General features: G+C 46.5%; 1 protein-coding gene across 3 annotated transcripts in view; it reads right to left on the bottom strand.

Annotated features, from left to right (window-relative positions):
- The window catches only part of ETS1 (ETS proto-oncogene 1, transcription factor), a 126361-nt gene that overhangs the window by 20105 nt on the left and 84188 nt on the right, over positions 1 to 22068 (bottom strand). For 2 of the 3 annotated variants that reach the window (XM_053594250.1, XM_053594252.1), the window contains 5 exons: positions 10474 to 10593; positions 8916 to 9116; positions 5904 to 5981; positions 4720 to 4968; positions 252 to 512 (listed from right to left, as the gene is read on the bottom strand). In XM_053594250.1, the coding sequence (XP_053450225.1) occupies positions 252 to 512; positions 4720 to 4968; positions 5904 to 5981; positions 8916 to 9116; positions 10474 to 10593 (909 nt within the window). Of the gene's footprint in view, positions 1 to 251; positions 513 to 4719; positions 4969 to 5903; positions 5982 to 8915; positions 9117 to 10473; positions 10594 to 17601; positions 17704 to 22068 lie in introns of all 3 variants that reach the window. The other variant, XM_053594251.1, reaches the window with a different exon arrangement.

Here is a 22068-nt window from a genome sequence, read left to right as displayed (position 1 = left end):
ACATGGAAAACGATCTGAAAGGTAAGCTTCCTACCATTCTTGGAAATGATTCCTTGGGATAGAATGATGCTATTTGCTTCCAAAAAAATCAATGGCTATTCACAAGCAGCATGGCCTGAAAGACTAAGGACCTCTTAGAGACTTCTCCACCACCACCACCACCACCCCCCCAAAGAGAAAGAGGCTGTCCTTCGGTCTCTGGAGCACATACGGACAGGTGCAGGCAGAGGCTGCCCGCTGGAGCCGCCTACCTGTGTAGCCAGCCAGGGCGGCAGCAGGGATGACAGGCTTGTCCTTGTTGAGGTCAGCTCGGTCCCGCACATAGTCCTTGAAGGTACCCTTGGGCTTGTGATTAGGCAGGGCGGAGGGGTAGTCTTCGGAGTCGAAGCTTTCATAGGAGGGGACACGCTGCAGGCTGTTGAAGGATGACTGGCTGCCCCAGGACTGGATGAGGCGGTCACAGCTGTCATAGCTCTCTATGCTCTCAAAAGAGTCCTGGCCCCCGAGTTTACCTGGAGGGGAAGGAGGAGGTGGGAAGGGGACAGGGAGGAGGGATTGGGAAAAAACAGCTGTAAGATCCCTGTGTGGAGGGCAGACTGCTGACCAGCTCTGCAGAGGGGTGGAGGAGGGCAGGCTGGTGGGAACGAAGCTTCAAGGGTCACAGGCTTACTCGGGGAAGGGGCCACACCTGGCCACAGGCTGAGAACCCACCACCACTCTGCTGGTGGTACAGCTCCCAGCACAGAGACTCTGAGTCAGAGGCTGCTCACAGCTGCCAGGGAGACACGACCGTGTTTAGAACCTCAGGAATTCTAACGCCAAAAATCTAAAAGCTGAGAATCACATACTTTATTATGAGATTTCTGGCTGAGATACTGGGCCCAGTGAATCAGGCTGAATTCCCTATTCCAGCTCAGGCCAATGAGATGATTTCAAAAGGCCCGATTTGGCAAAATATTTTGGTCATAAGTAAAAAAAAAAAAAAAAAAAAAATTCCATTAGGCTAAGAGCAGATTAGCCTTTTTTGACCTTGGAACTAAAGTGTTATTATTTTAGCATTTTTCCCAAATACTGTTTTAAACTGAAATACATGTATTGCCTCTGTGCCTTCTCAAATAGAGTAAGAAGTTGTGAAATGCTTTTTCTAAGACATAAAAAAAAAAACCACTGTCACTATGCTAAACAGAAAACCATATTCTTTATCCTCTCCAAGTAAAATTCTGTACTTGAAATGTAGACTTTACTGGAAAAGTGTGGGCAATAAAAAAAAAAAAAAAGAAGTTGATTAAAGAGTTAAGGTCCACAGCAGCGTCCGAAATCCTTCTCTCTGTGCATTGCTTAAGGCATTCGTAACTGACCACAAGATCATGCAAGTTCATTAATTTCCCAAACCAGGTTATAAACAGCTGCTAGGATTGCACAATAGCTCCTGGAGAAATTTCCACTGGCAAAAATGCCACTAAAAAGGAGACTAACAACAACAACAAAAAAAAAAAATTGAAGGAAAACAAATTGCATCTAAGTGTTTAAAAGGCTCACGGCAATGTTTTCCACCTTCTACTTTCAGATTCGTTTCAAGTAACCCTAAATTAAATCAGGGGAGACTAGCTGGCCACGTTAATTCAGCACAAAGCAAGAGGCAAAAGGATGTGACAAATATCTGTGTAGAAATATCTGTTAGTCAACTGTCAATTGCTCAGGGGTGGCTGATCTATAAATTTCAAATTCCAGAATAGCGCTGGCTTATCCAACCTCACGTTAGGAAGCTTACAGAGTATTTCCCTCCACAGCACAGCAGACTTGTTAAAACAATAAAATCCAAAAATGAACATGTGCCAAACCCCAAATGAAATACAGAGGAAAAGTATGTTGCTCCCAAAATTATAAAGAAAATTCCATATAAAATGTATTCGGTCGACCACGTACTTTGCGTAATAATCCACCACTGTGGACTTTTGGTGCCTCCTTTCTCCACAGGGCTGGGATAATGGAAAGGGGGTTATCACTGAGTTCATCTCCTTCCTTCCTCCACCCCTCCATGCAGAGGAGGGTAATCCCTAGAAGGTGAGTTAAAGAGCCTCACGGATTTATCAGCCCTGTCTACCCTGCCTACAGCCATACTGGCCCCTCTTCGTTATTAACGCAAATGAAGGAGTTGTCCCTTCCAAAAATTTACATTCAGTGACTCAGGAGAAAAGCCTAGGAGCTGCATGCCGGAGCCTCTGTTTACGGGACAGGAATTTTTGTGGCATCTCGTGACGAGATGTTTGTTCACACCAGCTCTTGATCTTAACAGCCATTTTTGCCAGAGACAAACTCACAGAAATCCTCAGAACAAGAATTTCTATTTTCATAAAGAACACCCACTGGGCCACTGACAGTGAAGCAGAGTACATGCTTTAGTCTCTCTGGAATGAGTCTCTCTCTCTCAGCCATTTTTAGACAGAGAGGGCAGGAAAGTTAGGTTTTCCACAAGCAGGAGTTAACATCCAAGAGGTCCCAAGAAGCCAGGGCACTCAACCAGGCCATAACCAGGGTGGGGATCCCCAACATGAGCCAAACGCAGCCCTGCTGAGAGCTGTGGTTACAGCAGCAGGCCACTTTCGCTTCGGCTCCACTGCACAAACCTACACAGCTGGGAACCTTCCTTGATGGGCATTTTCTCCAAAAATGGGTTGAATCCAATTGGATTAGATGCTCGGTGGTGCTGTGGTGCTCACGCAAGGCAGTACTGTCCGCTCAGGGGTCTACCTGCCAGCCTGAGCATGCCTAGGCAGGTCCTCCCGCAGCCCTCTGACTTCACCAGGCAGCCCTCAGCGCACTCAGAACAGCAGACGGTAGCCCCACGGCAGGCCCCGGAACCAGCCAGCACAAAGACAGTCCTGAGAGCCAGTAAGCAAGACACAGAAGCACTTTGTACACTCCCAGGCAGTACGTGAATACCGTACTATGGTTATTATGGGCAATAATCGGCTAACGGTAACGCTTTAGGTCTAGACCAATCACACCATCTCAGATTCAACCAGCCCTTGGAGTATGTTCTGTTTGTGGCACTTCTAACATGCAGATAGCCGCCTTGCACAAAACGGTCTTCCCCTCAAGTTTTTGTGGCCTGAACTTGGAGGGAAGAAGAGGGAGCCAGAACGAAGCACCTCCTTTTTGTAAGGGTCACTTACGGTCCAAAGTCATTCATTTGGGGTTGGAAGGGAAGCAGGGACCAAAACCAAGAACCAAGAACAGGAGAGGGAGGGAGGAGGAAGAACCACACCAACACAAAGCCAGACACAATTGTCAGCAACGTGACAGCGGATCTGCCCGAAGTCACAGCACGGCTGCACCCAACATGCACACTCAGCCTCATTGCATGCGTCTGAAAAAGGCCCACAAGAAAGTTGTTCTAATGCTTTGACCTGCCTGAAAACAGCAACAACAAAAAAGACACACACATACATACACTTGTGCATATATATTTAAACAGACACGCACCTAAAAATAAAAAAGCATCAGAAAGGGGAAGACCGCGGGCCCCACCCATCCCCTCTGGTCTGAAGCACTAACACCCTGGGGCCTTATGGAGGAAGATTACAGGTCCCAACTCTGCAGGGACTTTCCCTGTGCAGGGTCTGTGGGTTATCCTCAGGCCGGCTGGCAAGAAGCATGGCCTGGATACTCGAGCAAGGTGACAACGTGCATGGCCCAGGATGCGTCAGGTGCTTCCGGGTTCTCACTCACTGCAGAGAAATCACTAACAGATCAGCCCAAGCCTCACTTCCAGGACCAGCGGCCTCTGACCACCACTTCAATCAGCTCCTCTTACAGGTTGCAATTCTTGCCCATTGATCTATCAGAAAAGTCATCTTTTTCAACTTTTTAGAAATCAGTGAGCTCTTGCAACAGACAACTTGTTCTCAAGCAACAAAACAATTTGGACACTTCACTAGGTAGGCTGGACCTCTGAGTGTTTATGTTGTGATCCTGAAAACCGTTGTATGCTTTACATCAGCCAGCTCTATTTTGAAGCATTTACTTCACCGTTGGTGAATATTTTATCATTATTATAATAGTTATGTTAACAGGAGTAGCTTCTTTTGGCAATCTCTGGCCACCTCTTTCCCTGGGTCCTCTAGCTAAATGCATACTTCAACCACACTGCTGATGACCAGTCCCAAATAAGCCACTGGTTAACCAGCCTGTATCTTCCCAAAGAAGAAGTCACAGGAGGCTAAAGATCACAAGCCCAGTAGCAGAGGTCATCCCAGGTACCATGCCAGGATCTACAGTGTGACCCAGGACACTCTGGGAGGAAGACCAGGGCCCTGCAAAGCTAAAGGTTTCCCAGGATGGCCACCCACACCTTTGGGTTTGATTAAGTCTTCCTCATCCCTTATGACCAAATTCAACTGGACTTAAATTTGATATTTCATTGTTCCCCCTGTCAGATTTGAATCCCACCATACACCCTGTGGTTTCTGTCATCATGATGGTTTTGGCTAAAATAGCATGAGGGTAAGTTCTTAATATGTTAAGAACTTAATATGGTAAGTTCTTAATATGTTAAGTTCTTAACAAGTTCTTAATACGAAAACATTCTCAGATGGGAAGGCAGAAATCACACAATCTATAGGTCCAGTGAGGGAAAAAGTGGGGCCTGAAAAACTCAAAAAGTTAAGTCATTCATATGAACCCAAGTGCTGTCAAAGAAGAAATGTGACCACCTACCACGACTGGTCCTCCCCATGCACATGTTGTCTGGGGTTACGACTTCTTGTTTGATGGCAAAGTAGTCGGTCTGCAAGGTGTCCGTCTGGAGAGGGTCCCGGAGAATGACCGAGGGGTAGTCGTTCTCATACTTGAGGGAGAGGAGTTCTTCCGAGCTGATGGGATGGAGTGTCTGGTAAGACTCTGTGATGAAGCTGGGCTCTGAGAACTCGGACGGGGGCACGCACTGAGCGTGCTCAACGCCATAGCCTGGAACAGAGAGAGTTTGCCATGGGAGAGGAGAAAGGTTTGCCATTAAAACAGGCAGCTCCTCACCACCTACCATGACCCCACGGGGCGGAACAAACTGGCTACCTTAGAGACAAAAGGAAAATAAGTCTGAAGGGCTTGGGTTTTTAACCTTGCTTTATGGGCAACGGCCCTTGACAAAATAAATCCCTTTTCTGACTTAATCTCCTCATCTATAAAATGGGGATGATTGTAGTCTTCCTCGGAATACCATGATGAATTGCAAATCAGTGTACAGGGAAACTTCCCACCAACACTTCCAGCACGCAGTCAGCTCTGAAACAGAGTGCTGGACATCGCTGTGTTATTGAAATAAAAATAATAAAGTAAAGAGATAAAATGCAAATAAACCTGGTGAAGACTCCCTTTGAAAGCAAAGCTATCAGACAAGACAGCCCTCCATCTGAGGACTTCCATGAGTGTCACAGGCCTGCACTAATTCTCCCACTCTGGCCACTGCTCAGGTGCGGTTTCCTGTAATAGAAGTTGCAGGTGCGTGACGCACTCCTAGACAAGGATTTCAGAGGAAATGCTATCCTTTCCACTAGTAAAAGTGAGAGAACAAAGGCCAAGTTGAAATCCCTGACCCAAGCTTGTGCTGGCCACCACAGCGCACAGTACCAAATGGGATCAAAAGCTTAGGGGTCAAGCTGCATTCCCTCTGTGCTAACTTTCAAGTTCAAGATACTAGGGAGAGACCCTAGTGGGTAGGAAATTGCACATCAGTCAAACATGTGCATAAGCTGAAACCTTTTGTTTTGTGCATGATCCGTAATAAGGAAGAGTCTACCATTAAGAAAATATTATTTTCCACAGAACTACCATGGAGGGGCCTAGGTAGGGGATCTTTCCAAGTTTTCTGTTACAATGGGGAAAGTGAGGGAAGAGGAACTTACTAATGAAGTAATCCGAAGTGTAACGGGATTCTGGATAGGTAGGGTTGACGCCGTTAACTTGATATGGCTTTACATCCTCTGCAACAGACAGGGCAGGGAACGTAACAAGGAGGTGAAAACCCAAGAACGCCTAGACAAGAAGCATCCTGGATGCAAGGACCACAATGATCTCAACCCCTTTTCTAAGCAATCTACGTGTTCATTAAGTGAGTTGGTGTCTGCGTCTACCCTGACCGGGGCCTTGTCTAGGGATGAGATCACAAAAATATGGCTAAGTTTATTATTTCAGTAGCTGCAAAATGGGATTGAATATCTTGGAAAGAGAATCCGTGAGTAATGACTAAGGGCTGGGAGGGAACCCAGACTTCACTCCCGATGTATCTGCACTGCGCCACACTGGAATCAAAGGCAGGGGACGTCCCAGGAGGTTACCAAGATCAGTTCCCAGCCCTCACATCGATCCATTCCAAATCCTTTTAGAAATGTATTGCCATCTTTAGGCAGGTAGATTTTATATCCTCCACTTCCTCTAACAGATCTCTCCGCTTTGTTTTGTATTTTTTCCACTGCCCTCAGATTTCAAGTTCAGGCCCAGACAAGAAGCAGGACATTGGTAAGGTGACACCACCTGGTGAAATGTGGCCAGGCTTGTGTACAGGGAGAGAGGAACAACATAACCAAATGACCGCCCAGATGCCAACTTCCCTAGGAAAGACAGAAGAATAGAGACGGGGGGTAACTGAGATGCAAAGGCTCTCCGTGAACGGCGGTGAGCTTGGGGTCCCCTGAGTAGCCTGCAATCAACGCTGCAGCCCCAATTCTTGCACAGAGTAGCCTGGCTCTATTTCACTGTCAGACTAAGACAGAAGGACAGAGTGCTGGTTGGGGCTTTTCCTCAGGTATTTGATAGCTTGTTGGGAGTGCAGCCTAACAGGAAAACAAGTTCATGCCTGCACAGAAAAACAGTTCCCAGTTGAGATAAGATGATTAAACTTTGCTTTAGCAGTTTATCAGATTGAAACATCCCTGCACTTCTGGCCTTCCACTACCCCACCCCAAACAGCTATGTTCTTTGGGTGCCGTGTGGCTTTACTTTTAATTATAGAACAAAAGCTGCTGCCTCGGTGCAAACGCCCTGCTTGTCTTGCTGTGCCTGCCTCTGAAGAGGGCGGATTCTCATTCCTCCTCTCAACAGATCAGGGGTGACATGAGGGGACTTTGATTCTCTAACATACTGGATTATATCCTAATTCTCCTACATTGCTCCTTGGCAGTAAGTGAAACCTGTCTCGGGGAGCAGAAGCTCTCCCTGAGTCCATGTTCTTACACAGAACATGTGGAACAGGAAGTTAAATGTAAAAAGTTAAAAAGATGGGCGGCGGCTGTGGCTCAAAGGAGTAGGGCGCAGGTCCCGTATACCGGAGGTGGCGGGTTCAAACCTGGCCCCGGTCAAAAAAACTGCAAAAAAAAAAAAAAGTTAAAAAGATTCAAAAGTTAAACATTTAAGGAAATGAGTTATATTGAGGAAATCACCTAACCTGAGCCTCACTGTAAGTCAGCGGTTCTCAACTCGTGGGTTGCGACCCAAAGGCACTGTATTAAAGGGCCGCAGCATTAGGAAGGTTGAGAACCGCTGCTTCAAGGTGCCCTTCTGATCACACAAGGTTGTTTTGATAATCCAAAGAGAAAGTGTGTCCTTTGGAAAGGAGACACTCGGTAGACATCAATTATAACTACAACAGAGACGGGACACCCCAGAACACAAGGCTGCTCCGCCGTGATAAGTAGAAGCGCTCTCTCACAGCAGAATATATTTGGGTTGCACAGATGTTTAGAAGCCAACAGCTAACTCAGATCTGTTAGGAGCCCGCCTATGTTTTCCCTCTACAAACAGGTGGCTTGTGTCAACACCTATGCGTGGGCGTGTGTGCAGCTCACGGGGATAGGCTGGTGCTTCAGGGAGGCCTGTGAAGCTGCCTGCCAGCCCGCGGTCACAGCCGCCACACGGGATTCAGCTAGTTCTTTGCTGTGTTCATGTATTTGTTGTTTTTCAGCAGAAATTGAAGAAAAGGAATGAAGAGTAACACTTCTGAACCCAGAGGAACCTACTTTGGGTCCTTCAGGTATATGGCAGAGTAGACCTGATTCCCAGACAAAGGAAGGTATTGTAGGGACAGCAGAGCTAAGCCCACGCTTTGCTCCCTTCCCCGGGGCCGGGCCAGGGGTGGGAGCTGGTGACCACAGGGACAGGGTGGGCCTGGGTCAGAGAGGCCGATGGGCTTCTAGGCTTACAGTCAGCTTGAGGGCACGGCTGACTGCTGGTAACTGCAATTTATTTTAAGAAGAAACTCAGAAAAATAAGTGTAAAAACACCCAAGTTTGCCTCCTGCTGCTGTTTCTATACTCAGCCAGGACTGTGGTACATGAGTCACTTTGTCCAAAAAGGTTGGACGAGGCTGGTAGGAGAGGCCATGTCATTACAAGGTTGCAACACAGTGTCCCGATATAACCCCAGTGCTGCTCCAGCTGTAAAAGGTGTGCTCCATTGCTGCGATTCTGACCCAGAGTCATTAATACGCCCTGAGAAGCTAAGCTTTCCTGTGGATGCAGCCCAGAATTACATGGCCACAGATCAAGAAGTGTGTGTGATGGCTGGGGAAAAAAAAAAAAAAAATACATGCTGGTGTTGGCTGTGGGCACTGCTTATTCAAACAGAGCGTTGGTCTCAGGTAGGAGCCAGGATCAGAATTTTGCATACTCAGAAGTTTCAGGAGTACAATATTGATGAAGATTAAAATCTAAACCCCCACTTCATGGAAGAAAAAGGAGCTCACAGGTATGTAAGAGCACCTGCTACCTGCTGGCACTGTACTGGGCATACCCCATGGACCATCCATGCAGATAGGACACCCCCCAGAGAAAGGCCCTGACGTCCCACCTCTGGGCAACTTCCCATAACCCCCTACCTCTTCACAGCAACCACACACAGCCCCTGCATTTCCACATATTTACCTTTCTGCAAGATCTCTAGATGTTCCCATAAGATGTCCCCAACAAAGTCCGGGGCCAGCTCGAGAAAGCAGTCCTTTCCCAAGGCACAGAGGGCTGCTCCGTTCATGCAGAATTTCTGGAAGTCCACACCTTTCAGGCTGAACTCATTCACAGCCCACATCACCCAGTCTCGAACGTGGGTTTCGGTCCATTGCCGAGGGTCTAAGGGAAGAGATCAGATGAAGATAAAACAGGTCAGGCTCCACCTGAGCCTCAGAGAGGACGTGGGAGGACCTGGACCCTGCTGAGGAAGCTGCCCTCATCACAGAATGAGCAAGTGCCAGCCTGTCCTTACACATCCATGGGTGCTGCCCTGGCCCTCCTCCTCATGTTCTCTGCTAGGACAGCACTGCCATCAGCCAAAGGTAACACATGGTCCTCTCTGCCCTCCACTCAGGCACCAATCCCCACGTGTCCCCTCTCTCACTGCCTTATTCCCATTCGACTTGTTTAAAAGCCCTGGACAAGGAAACAAGCAGCTTCTTTAATAACAATAATAACAATGTGAAGTGTTTCCAGGAGATTGCACAGGCCTCTTCTCTGTGCCGAACTCTTACAATGTACCTCAGACTGTTATTCTCAATTATTTTTATCTTAACCAATTATGGTTAATAATAATTGTAACAATTAGTTATAGTAATGGCACTTGGTAATAACATTAGGTACCTGTATTACCCCAGGTCCTGGCAAAGCCTGTACCTATCACAGCCCTGCTTTGAACAGCAGGGTCCTACAGACAACACACACCCTTCACACGTGACCTGAGGCTTGACGTGGCCACACCCACCCGTGGCCAACCCACCCTGAGGATACCAGGTTGTAGCGCCACATCACAGCTCTTCCAAGGGTGTCCCCTTTGACCCTGCTCACTACTGCACAGGCCACTAGAACTGACCTGAAGACAGAAGTGCTGTCACCCAACAGAAAAGTGCCCTTCCTGCCCCCGGCTGTTCATGAAATGCTCTTCAGTGAAAGCTTTCTCCAGTTACTTTTCCTTTCTGATAACTAGTCCTCTTATGTTTGCACATAAAACCCTTTCAGATAAGAACACCTAAGAACACACATATTTTGCCAAAGTACATGTAAGAAAAAAAGAGTAATCAGTAAATTCTAAGAAATGTAGCTCAGAGTTCATCAGTGTGGCCCAGAGGAACCCTAAAGACGGTGTCTCTCAAACTTATCTGCAGGTTGGAATTATTTGACAAGCTTCAAAAAGACGGATGCCACCAGTGATTAAGATCTAATTGGTGTGGAAGTTTTCAAAGATCCAGAGGTGACTGTAATGTGCGGAAAAGCTTGGGGACCACTGTCCTAAGACCAGGATGGTGGACACAGGCTTGGGAGGTGGAAAAGCATGGACGTGTGTGTCTACAATTGTCCCAGCAGACATCAACAATAACCCGCAGGGGCCAATCCGAGGCTGGTCCGTCTGCTATCTGCCCCCACACTGCAGGTGAGGAAACGAACCTTCCCTGGCAGTCTGGTCTCAGCCTCTCCTTCTCCACCCACAGAAACTTACCTTTTGGGATCCCCAGCCGTTGCTGCTCTTTGGTGAAACCACTGAAAGTAGCTTTTAATGCTTGAGACATCATTTCTTTGCTGCTTGGAGTTAATAGGGGGACATCTGCACATTCCATATCTGTAAGAAAAGTGGCACGTGAGTAACAGAAACGGCATAGATAATCCCCACTCACAGAACATAGTAAGGGTGCCGCGCGGCGAGGGGGCTCAGAAACAACGGTGATGGGAGCAGGTGAAATTTAGGGGGCTTTCCACAACAGGTGAGGCCCCTTAAAAAAATCCTAGCTCTTGCCTAAAATGTCCTGCCTCCCTGGCAAACAAAACATGCTTACCCTTCTGCGCACCTCTGCCAGTGGACCACAGTTCCACCTCCCCTTTCATACTCACTGAGAGTATTAGTGTGACTGTGTACTTTCAGCCCCCTAGGTAAAGGTAATAACAGTACTGATTCACTCAACAGATAATTATTTAGCACCTGCTGCATGCAAGGAATTAGAGAAACAGCATTGAACAGGACAAAAATGGTTGCTACCTTCCAGGAGCTAGATGGGGGATGCTTACAGTGGATTCAGTCACTAAAAAATCCATTTATACAGTTAAACAATCAAATACAACATCAATAGGGATTTCAAAGGGGAAGTGCAATGTGCGATGTTAACATGTTATAGGAATTCCTGCACCACTGGAGAAATCAGGAAAGGCGTCCCTGAGGAGAAGAGAGATGATTGACCAGAGATGGGAAGGGCGCAAAGGAGTTTAGGGAGGAGAGAAGACGCCAGACCAGGGGTTCTCAAAGTGTGGTTCCCCAGAGCAGCTAATGCAACAGCAACTAAAAATGGTTAAAATGCACATATTCAGCCTCATTCCAGACCTACTAAATCAGAACCCTGCAGTAAAGCCCAGAAATCTGTTAATACAGAATCCAGGCAATCTGATGAGCACTAACTAAAATGAGAAGGCCCTAGTCACAGACAAAGGGGATAAGGTAAGTGATGGTCATCAGATAGCTGGGGAGGTACTATAATTATAGTATCAAAAAGATCCATACAGGTGAAGCAGAGTGACCAAAGAGGCCAGCTGCTGGACATGAGGTTGAAGAGGTCAGCAGCAAGCATGCGAAGGGATTGCCCTGAGGGCAACAGAGCGTTGCTGCGAGTTTTACACAGAGAAATGAAAATGCCATGGCCACGTTTTGCTCTAAGAAGATCACCCTAGCTGTTACGTCAGGAATGGTTTGGGAGGTGGGTATGAATGGATGTGGAAAAACTTGCTAGAAAGTTCTTGCATTCATCGTGGTAAGAGAGGACAGTGGCTTTGACTAAGAAGGCGGCAATGCAGGTAGTGTCAGCAAACAAAATTTGAAGTGCACACAGGAGGTGAAATCTATAAAACCTGATTTACGTAGGGGGTGAGAAGAGTGAGGCACCCAAACCTGCGGGGTCACACACCCAACGCCTTCCCTCTGCCACGTCAGCTCCCCTGCACTTGCCCCCCATTCTCACAGGGCCAGAACATAAACACGGCGGATGTTAAGCATCTTCTCCGCTCACCTCAGGTACAATTCCACAAGCTAATAAGCAAAGAAATGTGCAGAAGATCCCCACTGGTCCTGCTGTGGCCACTTGGCAGTGGTACTGCAGTCTGCTGAAGTCCCGCCTCGTAACCTGAACCCTCACTGTGGCCCACACAACTGACTTGTGACAGGCTGGGTTCCAGGACAGGCTACTGCAGAAATCTCCACCCAGCCACTTCTGAACCTCGGCCAATTACAAAAACTTCCCTGGACATACAGAATGTGTTACTGGTTGACTACAACGGAAACACACAAGGGAGAAGATGACAACTGGTGGCCTTCGGAAACAAGGAGCAAATAGGTTGCCTCTGAATCCCAAAATGAATAGAAATTACACCACACAAAAGGAGGAGAGGCAGCACTGTCCCTCCTGTTTGCTTTTCGCGAGGCTATCAGGAAACTGCGAGAGCCCAGGCTCTGCCCAGAAGAATGGGAGGGCTCCCCACTGCTCTCCAGGCCCTGCTGGTGATGGGGAACCTGGAGTTCCAGGGAGTGGTGAGTTTGGGTTGCCCTGGAACATGGCCAAAAAAATCTAGTGGAAAAATCAACATGTCTCCAGGAAGGTTGACAAAATGATGGAAAATCCCAGATTGTTAGGGGGGGGAAAGAGTTGGGGGAGGGGACAGAACGTTGATTACCTAATGTCCAGCCCTTCAAACAATGGAGTGATCGTCAAATGAGTCACAGAGAAACACACAGCTCCCAAACACACAGCTCCCCCCTCTCTCGGCTCTGCCAGGCCAAGAACCAGCTCTGAGGCAGGTCCAGAACATCTTCCCTTAGTGTCAGTTTTGCTCTAGAGAAAGGGACTCTTCAGCTAGCTGGAGAGAAGGGACAACTGTACCCCCACCCAGCCCCTAGCCCATGGCTAAACACACAAGTCCATCAGCAAATGTTGAGTGGATTAAATTTTTCCAAATTTGAACTAACTCTCCTCCCTTCCACTCTCATCCAACACAAATTCATGAACTTGAACAGTGTGGGTTTTGGGTTGTGTGTTTGTCCCCTCCGTGAGATTCAAGATTCATGATTCGATTCCACTGATGGTGGAAATGGGCTGGGACAGCACAAGTGGGAAGTGTGAGCCAGGCCAAGTGGACAAGGCGGTTCTGCTGCGGCGGGAGCCGGAGGAAGAGGCTGGCGAGGAGGCCGCATGGGCAGCGTGATGCCAGCGCCGAGGACGACAGCAGAAAGCCTGAGAAAGAAGGTCCCCAAGTCCGTTCCCATAACTCCACGCGCTCTGGCACAAGCTCTGCTGAGCTGACAGTTCTCCTTACAAGTCTCTGCTTCCTGTCAGGGGGACGGCATTTCCAGGTTCCCACTTGTTCTCTTCCAGGGAAGCAGCTGGAATGACTTCTGCCTGCTCACCTCAATGCCAAGGCCAAAGCCTAGTCATGTGTCCCCGGCTATAGCCTCACGGGGGTCTAGGGGTGGTGGCTGGTTCTGAACCCACCTGGGACACCTGCCTTTGGACGTGATGCGCTCCAGAGGATTCAGATGGGGAAGTCAGAGCTCCACCCATGTTTATAAAGTGTAGAATTTTGTTAAAAAGAAAAAAAAAACCCTCTGTAAGTAAGAACAACTGGCAAGGTGGTGTGGGAATTGCACTTAAATGACGATGAACAATATGTTCAAAAGTGGTTATTAACAGACAATATTAAACTCATCGTGTAAAATACGAATGCAAAAATCCCCCCATGTTGATTGTTTGTGATTGTAGCAGTTCTCTTCACTACATTAATCAATAACAATAAGGAAATCCTTTCACCAGTCAGAATCTGACATGGTTTAGCCTAAGGAGGCGTCTCTATTATTCTTAAAAATTTTACCTCATTTCCTATTATAGTACTTTTACAGTGTGTACTAAATGTTTCTGATTTTAGGATCAGCACCTGGAAACCAATCAATACCCCCATAGAACTAATGAATTGTATTTCACGAAAAAATACTGAGATTCCCTTTGACATAATAATTACAAGAGTTTAAATTCAAATAACCTGCTTGTCTCCAAATGCTGAGAACCTGATCTAGAGAAATACTATTGGCCATGAAGTGAAGGCTCTAAACCAGTGATTCTCAACCAGTGTGCTGGGAAAATTTTTAAAGATCATTAATTATTTTCAAAAGAAGTTCAAAGCACAGCAAAGTATATATATTTTTTTTACTTTTCTTTTTTTTTTATCAACATAATTTAAGTGTGCCACAGAAGTTTAACTGCAGTTCAAGAGTTCTGGAAGCTCCTGTGGCTCAAAGGAGTAGGGCGCCAGCCCCATATGCCAGAGGTGGCGGGTTCAAACCCAGTCCCAGCCAAAAACTGCAAAAAAAAAAAAAAAGAGTTCTGTGAGATAAAAAACATTGAGAACGCTGCTCTAAACACAATATGCCCTGGAAATTGAAGACATAATACGTTACATGAGATTTCCTGCCCACTGAGCGTTCCCCAGGACCCTACATCTCAGCTCATATTTATAAGAATCACCCTAGATTTCTGGGAGGAAAGCTGCGTGAAGCTAACAGATAGATAACCGTCCCAAGCCCGTACAGTACAAAGACGCAGTGAGCAGGTAGCTTTCCTTGAATCGGCAGGGGCATTACAAGCCAGTTGCATTTTGAATGCAGGGAAACATCTGCTCCTTTTTTCATTGTGGCCTAACCCTGAACCACCTCCCAGATGTTTCAAGCGATGTGAGACAAGGGTTCACTGACATGTAATTCAAAGTTACCAACTGCTCAGTTTCCAAGAACCCTTCTAGGGGTCCTTTCATTCTGGTCCTCCCAGTTCTTTGAAATTGAATGGCTCAAACCAACAATGTTACACAGGAACCTAACCCCAAGATGTCTGCTCAGCAAAAAGTTCAAAATATATGCCCCACCCTCACCCCACAAATTTATGTTCTCACCGCTCCCAATAAATAACGAAGGACCACAGGAGCATCTGGGATCCCAGGGTAGGTGGTGCAGAGCACAGCCAAGAACGCGAAATACAAGGTGCACGTCTAGTTGTGTGACCACTGGCAGATTAGGATGACACAAGCCATGTGTGTTGGGAATCGTCACCGTGAAAGCTGCATGGGAGGAGCAACAGAACAAGCACCGTGCCAGGCATCTGAAAACCGCTTCAGAGCTTGCCAAGGTCAATCTCCTTCAGAATGGAACTTGTGAGGGGCCTGGGAAGTTATTACAGGGTCTGCATTCTGTAGAGCAGAAGACCAAGGCTCTGAGATGGCAAGAGCTTGACCTAAAGTCCCAAGGCCAGGAAGGTCAGCAGGGCTTGACCAGCCTGCCCACTCTTAAAATCAGGTCTTCCTACTCTCCTCCCCTGCAGATCGGAATGGGTCAGAGACCCAAGAAAACTCGAACTCTTGGAGCTGAGGGAGAGAAAATGGGACTTTTTTATTTCTTTAAAACTTAGATAAATTTGAGGAAACAATTAAATGCTTCAACAAAACTATTCCAAGAAGCCCAGCGTCGTACGTGGTTAGCTCCACAAGGGCATCATAGACAACCATTTACAGAATCGACTGTAACCTTTTCCTTTGCTGGAACTCAAGGCAGTGAGGCTTTCTCCCCTCCCCATGAAGCAAAGGAATTAAATGGTCACCTGGCTTTCCCCCCTTCCGAGAGTGCCCCTGACACCCTACTGGGCAACGGTGGTATGATATAAGGTTAACTAGTTTACCATGAAGACTGAAATATGTGCCTTAAAAGAAAACCCGGAAGAAACTTCCTGGCTCATATGGGAAGGAAGAAAGAACAATTGTCTAAATGGAAAGACAGGATTCTTAAGACACAGAAGAAAGAGACAGAGAGATACACATCATGGACTTGCTTCTCGAAATTCATGGAGGCTGACAGTGATGTTAGTGTAAGCCCACTGGCTAAGTCACTTATTCCTAAAATAAATTTGTGTCCCTGATAGGCTTTAAAGTTTTTCATTTGGCTATTTTCAACCATACACAAAAGTAGACAGAATACTCTATTCAAAATCTACCCAACATTACCCTTTTTTACTTCCTCTTGCACACACATGCACACATGCTCTGAAGAACGGTAAACTCAAGCCCCGACAACATTTTATCCACAAATACTTTATTGTCACAGGATATTTTTTAGATAAAGGAAGATCATAGTGGGAAAACTGATAAAAGGAAGATAAACTCAAAGAAAAAAATGGTGCATCAAATTATTTTCACCATTAGGCTTCTATTTTATTTACCGGCCCGCTTAAATCACAGGATTTCTTTCAAAGCAATGTGGAAAAGCTGGATCAGAAAGATGACTGTAAGCAGGATGAGCTAGTCCCTTTGACCTCTGCTTCCTACAAGCAGAAGACTGCAATATTCACCCTTCCTCATGCACTTACAGCTGTAACTGGAAGTGTGCAAACAAACACACACACAAACAAAAGGCTAGGGAATCTTGCAAACATCAAAAGAGCAGCCAAGAGGCAAGACCATTGCCAAGCTCCCCAAAGCAAGTCCCAGGGTAGAAGATAAGGTTCCCTTACCCCTTCAGACCAATAAAAATAGAAAAAAATGGCTGTAGCCACAGGACTGATAGCTCTGAGTCTAAAGTTGATTCCCTGAAAAGTTGTAGCTGGCCTCTAAGAGGACTCACCCTACCATAAGATGAAGACGCTAATCATCTCAGAAGCCTGTGAAAGGGAATCTGGGAAAGGGCCCATGCCCTCGCTCCTTCAGGAAAGGGTGGGCTGGAAGCAGAAGGGAAGGGACCCGCCAGGGTCTTCTTTCTCCCTCATTCCTTATTCCCACCACAGGGCAGAACTTCCCGCTGAGGGACACAGTACAGTCCACCAAGCTTTTGGCTGAGGTTAATGCAAGGAAGGCGGATAAATTCCCTCCTCAGCTCAGTTTTCATGAGCCCAGCACAGTGACAAAGAAGGCAACTGGGGGACGAGCAGGACTCCGGGGTGTAGCAACAGCTAAGCAAGAAATGCCTCAAGTGCCCTTGCAGGGGGCACCCGTGCCCATCAAATGGTCCATCACTGTCCCAAGTAATAGGACACCACGACATGTGGAACAGACTCAGATCAGCAGGGGAACACATAGCTGAGTTTCAGACCTTCTCTTAGTCCCCCACCCCCTGGAGGTCACCAGCCAATAAAAACCTCTCCAAAGAAGAGAGAAAGAAGTTACATAGAAAAATCCCCAATTCACCCTCCAGTGACCTGACTGACCAAAAATGCAAGCCAGTCTCAAATTACAGCATCTTGGCTCTGCTGCCAGTGCACACAGCCACGAGAGAATGCACACTGTTTGGGTACAACATGCCAGCTCTGAGGTAGATGCCTCTCTGCAGAGGGAAGCTGCCCCAGGACACAAGAGATGGTCTTCTGCAAGGCCAGGCGAGCTGGGGCTGCAGGGAGAAGCTGCCTGAGAAAGACGCCTGCCCAGAGGGCCCAGTAGGCTGAACATCTGTAGGAAGTGACCTCAGACTTCTCCCTCCTTCCCTCCAACCACCCCCTGCCCCATCCCCCCTAAAGGAGTTTTAACACATTATTACCACTGAAGTCCTGAGGATTTGGTGACTCACCAGGCTCACACATGGTTCCAATGAGCCCTTGACCATTACATGGTAGGGAAGCAGGAAAAACAAATGAAAGCAGTTGTAATTCAGCAGCGCCAGAGTTCAGACCTGCCAGACAAAAGGGATTGCAGGCATGTTCCCAAATTCGTTCAGGCACCTGACACACAAAAGCTATTTTTAATCGCTGGATTTATTTCATTCCTACCCTCTCCACCATCCTCCACCTCAGCGAATGTTTCAAAGTTGGAGCAGAACCCAAATCAATTCCAGGTGTTCAGGGAAACCCAGCAAGCTCTTCCGTTCCAGGATCCCAGCCAGAAAGCAGAACTGCCCCCTGGGTCCCGGAGCTACATTTTCTTGCTCTTTCCTTAGAATAGTTCAAATCTCCCACCCTAAACTTTGGGCAAATGGCCTAAAAGAGGAAATATTTGAATGAATATGCCCTGCTGGAAAAACTCCTTCTACCTATGTGTTTTTTTCTAGCAGCCTGGCAGGGGAAGGCACATGGAAGCAGCCGCACAGAGTCCAGGGTGGAGCTTTCACTCCGCAGGACACTCTGCCTGTGAAAATGACAACACCTAACACAGAGGAGGTGAGGTGCTCGGTAAAGGACTGAGGACTTGAGGGCACTGAAAAGCACCTTATAAAACATAAAGACTAAAAAAATACATAATCTTTTATTTCCCAGTGCCGAGAGAGAAAGGACAAGAATATAAATAGAAATTGACATTGCCTGAAATTGGCTTTTTTGTCTTAACAAAACAGACTAATGTCTTACCTATGCTGCCTAAGAGAGAGATCCTTTTTGCAGCAATAATCATCTAAAATCGGTTTGCCATGACAGCACCTCACAGCTACCTGAGTACCAGGGACCGAGGGTGAATCATTACAGCACAAAACAAAAGCACAATTCTGAGCTCAAATCTCTTATTTATACGTTTGCAATTTGCCAAAACTCAAAAACTGCATCGTTCCCTTAGTCATGTTTAGGGCTTTAAATTAATGACACTCAATAGTTTGAAAGAATCTTTCAATTATTAAGATTCCTGCACGCAAGCGCCACTTTAATAGAGAGCTTTAAAGAAAACTCAGAGTTCTTAAATGATCCTTTCATGCCATTTACAAAGAATTCCACGTGTTTCAAGTCTACATAGATGACAGCACTTGACTCCCACCATATACGTCACAAGCCCTTAAAGCAGCGGTTCTCAACCTGTGGGTCGCAACCCACAGGAACTGTATTAAAGAACCGCGGCACTAGGAAGGTCGAGAAGCACTGCCTTAAAGTCTGAGAACAGTGTGATTTCTTTGTCATGAAGCAACGCAGCCACGGTCTCCACACTACTAAGGGGGAAGAATGAATCAGTTCCAGGGCTCTGCAGAGAGCCACATTCCCCCTTACCTTACACTTCTGGACTTGGGAGGCTGTCTTCAACTAAAATAAATACTCACAGTGTCACCAGGCTTTTTGGAACCCCATTCAAGAGGAAAAAGGAAAATATTTGACATCTACCACTTGTTATTACCCCAGCTTCCATTATTCCTGGTCTCCAAATCATCCTTGAGGTCCCCTCCTCTGAGATCCTGGAGATGCTGGTGAATTGGGCTGACCAATTTATTTCAATTTCACTGAATTCCCACCCATAATTATCATTACCACTATTCGAATAGGATTCTGCATTTTTGAACATGTTTTCTTGAATGATCCTAGAATTGTCCTCAAAACAACCAAGTTTAGTATTCTCTCCACCATACAAGTAAGGAAACTGAGGCTCACGAAGGTTTCACAAGCACTTTAACCAAGATTATCAAGCCAGTAAATTACTGTAACCAGGACTCATTCCCAGATCCGCAGACACTGACAGCAAGGGCTTTCCCCAGGACCTATCCACAGAGTGCAAAGCAGAGGCAGCAGAAACAATAGGGCACAAAACCTTTCCTTTTCACTTTCTCCACTATTTTCATTATCTGAAAAGCCTCCTGGAGCAGGGAAGAGCCTCTGTCCCTGAGACTGCAGACAGCAGCTACAGCGCACGGCACTTACCAGCTCCACTGCGCATCCTACCAGCACTGAGGTCAAGCCCTCCTGCTCCAGGCCCACCAGGCACTTGGGGTCCTGAGAATCACCTGGGCAAGGTGAAGAATGACAAGTTTTCTGCATGGGCAAGGGAGAAATCTGGGCAAATAAGTGGAGTGGAGCCCGTTTATTTAGGCTGGAAGAGGTAAAGTTTTTCTGCACTTTTGAACTGTTTTCTCAAGGCCTGCCTCTCCCTCCCACGCAGGAAACAAACACAGAGGCCTCTTCCAGTGAGGGCTCAAAGCTGGCCGGGAAGAGCAGGAGGAGGAAGGGCTGAGAGGAAGAAGAGAGGAGGGTCAGGGAGAGAGGAGGAAGGCAGGAGCTGGAAGAGCAGAGGGGAAGGAAGAGCTGGCAGAGAAGGGAGAAACAAGGAAGAGGAAGGAAGACGCAGAGGAAGGGAATATTGGACAATTTTAAACCAGATTAAAGGGACAGAATGCAGCAGAGTGGCAGCAGGCCGGGAAGAGGCGGCGACTTACTCCCAATTAATGGGGCTCAGAAAGCAGCATTTCTTTCATCAATTTTGAAAGGAAATTCTCTCTCAACTTTCTTATTTATTTATACATTATATAAATACATTTTTAAACCAAAAAAGGACTGTTTTTCCAATGGGAAAAAGCCTTGTTTGAGATGAAAGCCGGTCTTCAAAAACCCCTCGGAGGAAGCTGAAACCCCATGTCTTGGTGCTGCAGAAAGACAAACAAAGTGGACATTCTTCCTGTGTTCCGAGGCTTTCTTATGCAGATGTGTTTTGCTTTTAATAAATAAATCTGGACAGAGAAGGGAAAAGCCCACTCAGACACATTCACACAGTGCAACTGTCTGTTTTCAACCCAGGGAAGCCACAACAAAAAATAAGAGTATGTCAGCGTGTCTTCCCGATACAGAAAACACGTGTTCTCAGTGCCAGTGACAGGCACTGAAGTAATGATGCACCAGGCAGGCAGTGAAGTAATGACACACTAGGCAGGCAGTGAAGTAATGACACACCAGGCAGGCAGTGAAGTAATGATGTACTAGGTAGGCAGTAAAGTAATGATACACTAGGTAGGCACTGAAGTAATGATACACTAGGTAGGCACTGAAGTAATGATGTACTAGGTAGGCAGCGAAGTAATGATACACTAGGTAGGCACTGAAGTAATGATACACCAGGCAGGCAGTGAAGTAATGATGTACTAGGTAGGCAGTAAAGTAATGATACACTAGGTAGGCATTGAAGTAATGATACACTAGGTAGGCACTGAAGTAATGATGTACTAGGTAGGCAGTGAAGTAATGATACACTAGGTAGGCACTGAAGTAATGATGTACTAGGTAGGCAGTGAAGTAATGATACACTAGGTAGGCACTGAAGTAATGATACACTAGGTAGGCACTGAAGTAATGATGTACTAGATAGGCAGTGAAGTAATGATACACTAGGTAGGCACTGAAGTAATGATGTACTAGGTAGGCACTGAAGTAATGATGTACTAGGTAGGCACTGAAGTAATGATACACTAGGTAGGCACAGAAGTAATGATTTACTAGGTAGGCACTGAAGTAATGATACACTAGGTAGGCACAGAAGTAATGACACACTAGGCAGGCAGTGAAGTAATGATACACTAGGTAGGCAGTGAAGTAATGATACACTAGGTAGGCACTGAAGTAATGATACACTAGGTAGGCACTGAAGTAATGATGTACTAGGTAGGCAGTGAAGTAATGATACACTAGGTAGGCACTGAAGTAATGATGTACTAGGTAGGCACTGAAGTAATGATTTACTAGGTAGGCACTGAAGTAATGATACACTAGGTAGGCACAGAAGTAATGATGTACTAGGCAGGCAGTGAAGTAATGATACTCTAGGTAAGCACTGAAGTAATGATGTACTAGGCAGGCAGTGAAGTAATGATACACTAGGCAGGCAGTGAAGTAATGACACACTAGGCAGGCAGTGAAGTAATGATACACTAGGCAGGCAGTGAAGTAATGATACACTAGGTAGGCACTGAAGTAATGATGTACTAGGCAGGCAGTGAAGTAATGATACTCTAGGTAGGCACTGAAGTAATGATGTACTAGGCAGGCAGTGAAGTAATGATACACTAGGTAGGCAGCGAAGTAATGATACACTAGGCAGGCAGTGAAGTAATGATACACTAGGTAGGCACTGAAGTAATGATGTACTAGGCAGGCAGTGAAGTAATGATACACTAGGTAGGCACTGAATTAATGATGTACTAGGTAGGCAGTAATGATACACTAGGTAGGCACAGAAGTAATGACACACTAGGCAGGCAGTGAAGTAATGATACACTAGGTAGGCAGTGAAGTAATGATACACTAGGCAGGCAGTGAAGTAATGATACACTAGGTAGGCACTGAAGTAATGATATACTAGGCAA

The sequence above is a fragment of the Nycticebus coucang genome, chromosome 6 (assembly GCF_027406575.1).
Source record: "Nycticebus coucang isolate mNycCou1 chromosome 6, mNycCou1.pri, whole genome shotgun sequence".
NCBI classification, from domain to species: domain Eukaryota; kingdom Metazoa; phylum Chordata; class Mammalia; order Primates; family Lorisidae; genus Nycticebus; species Nycticebus coucang.
The sequence above is the reverse complement of the archived record's forward strand: the minus strand, read 5'-3'. Positions and strand labels throughout refer to the sequence as shown.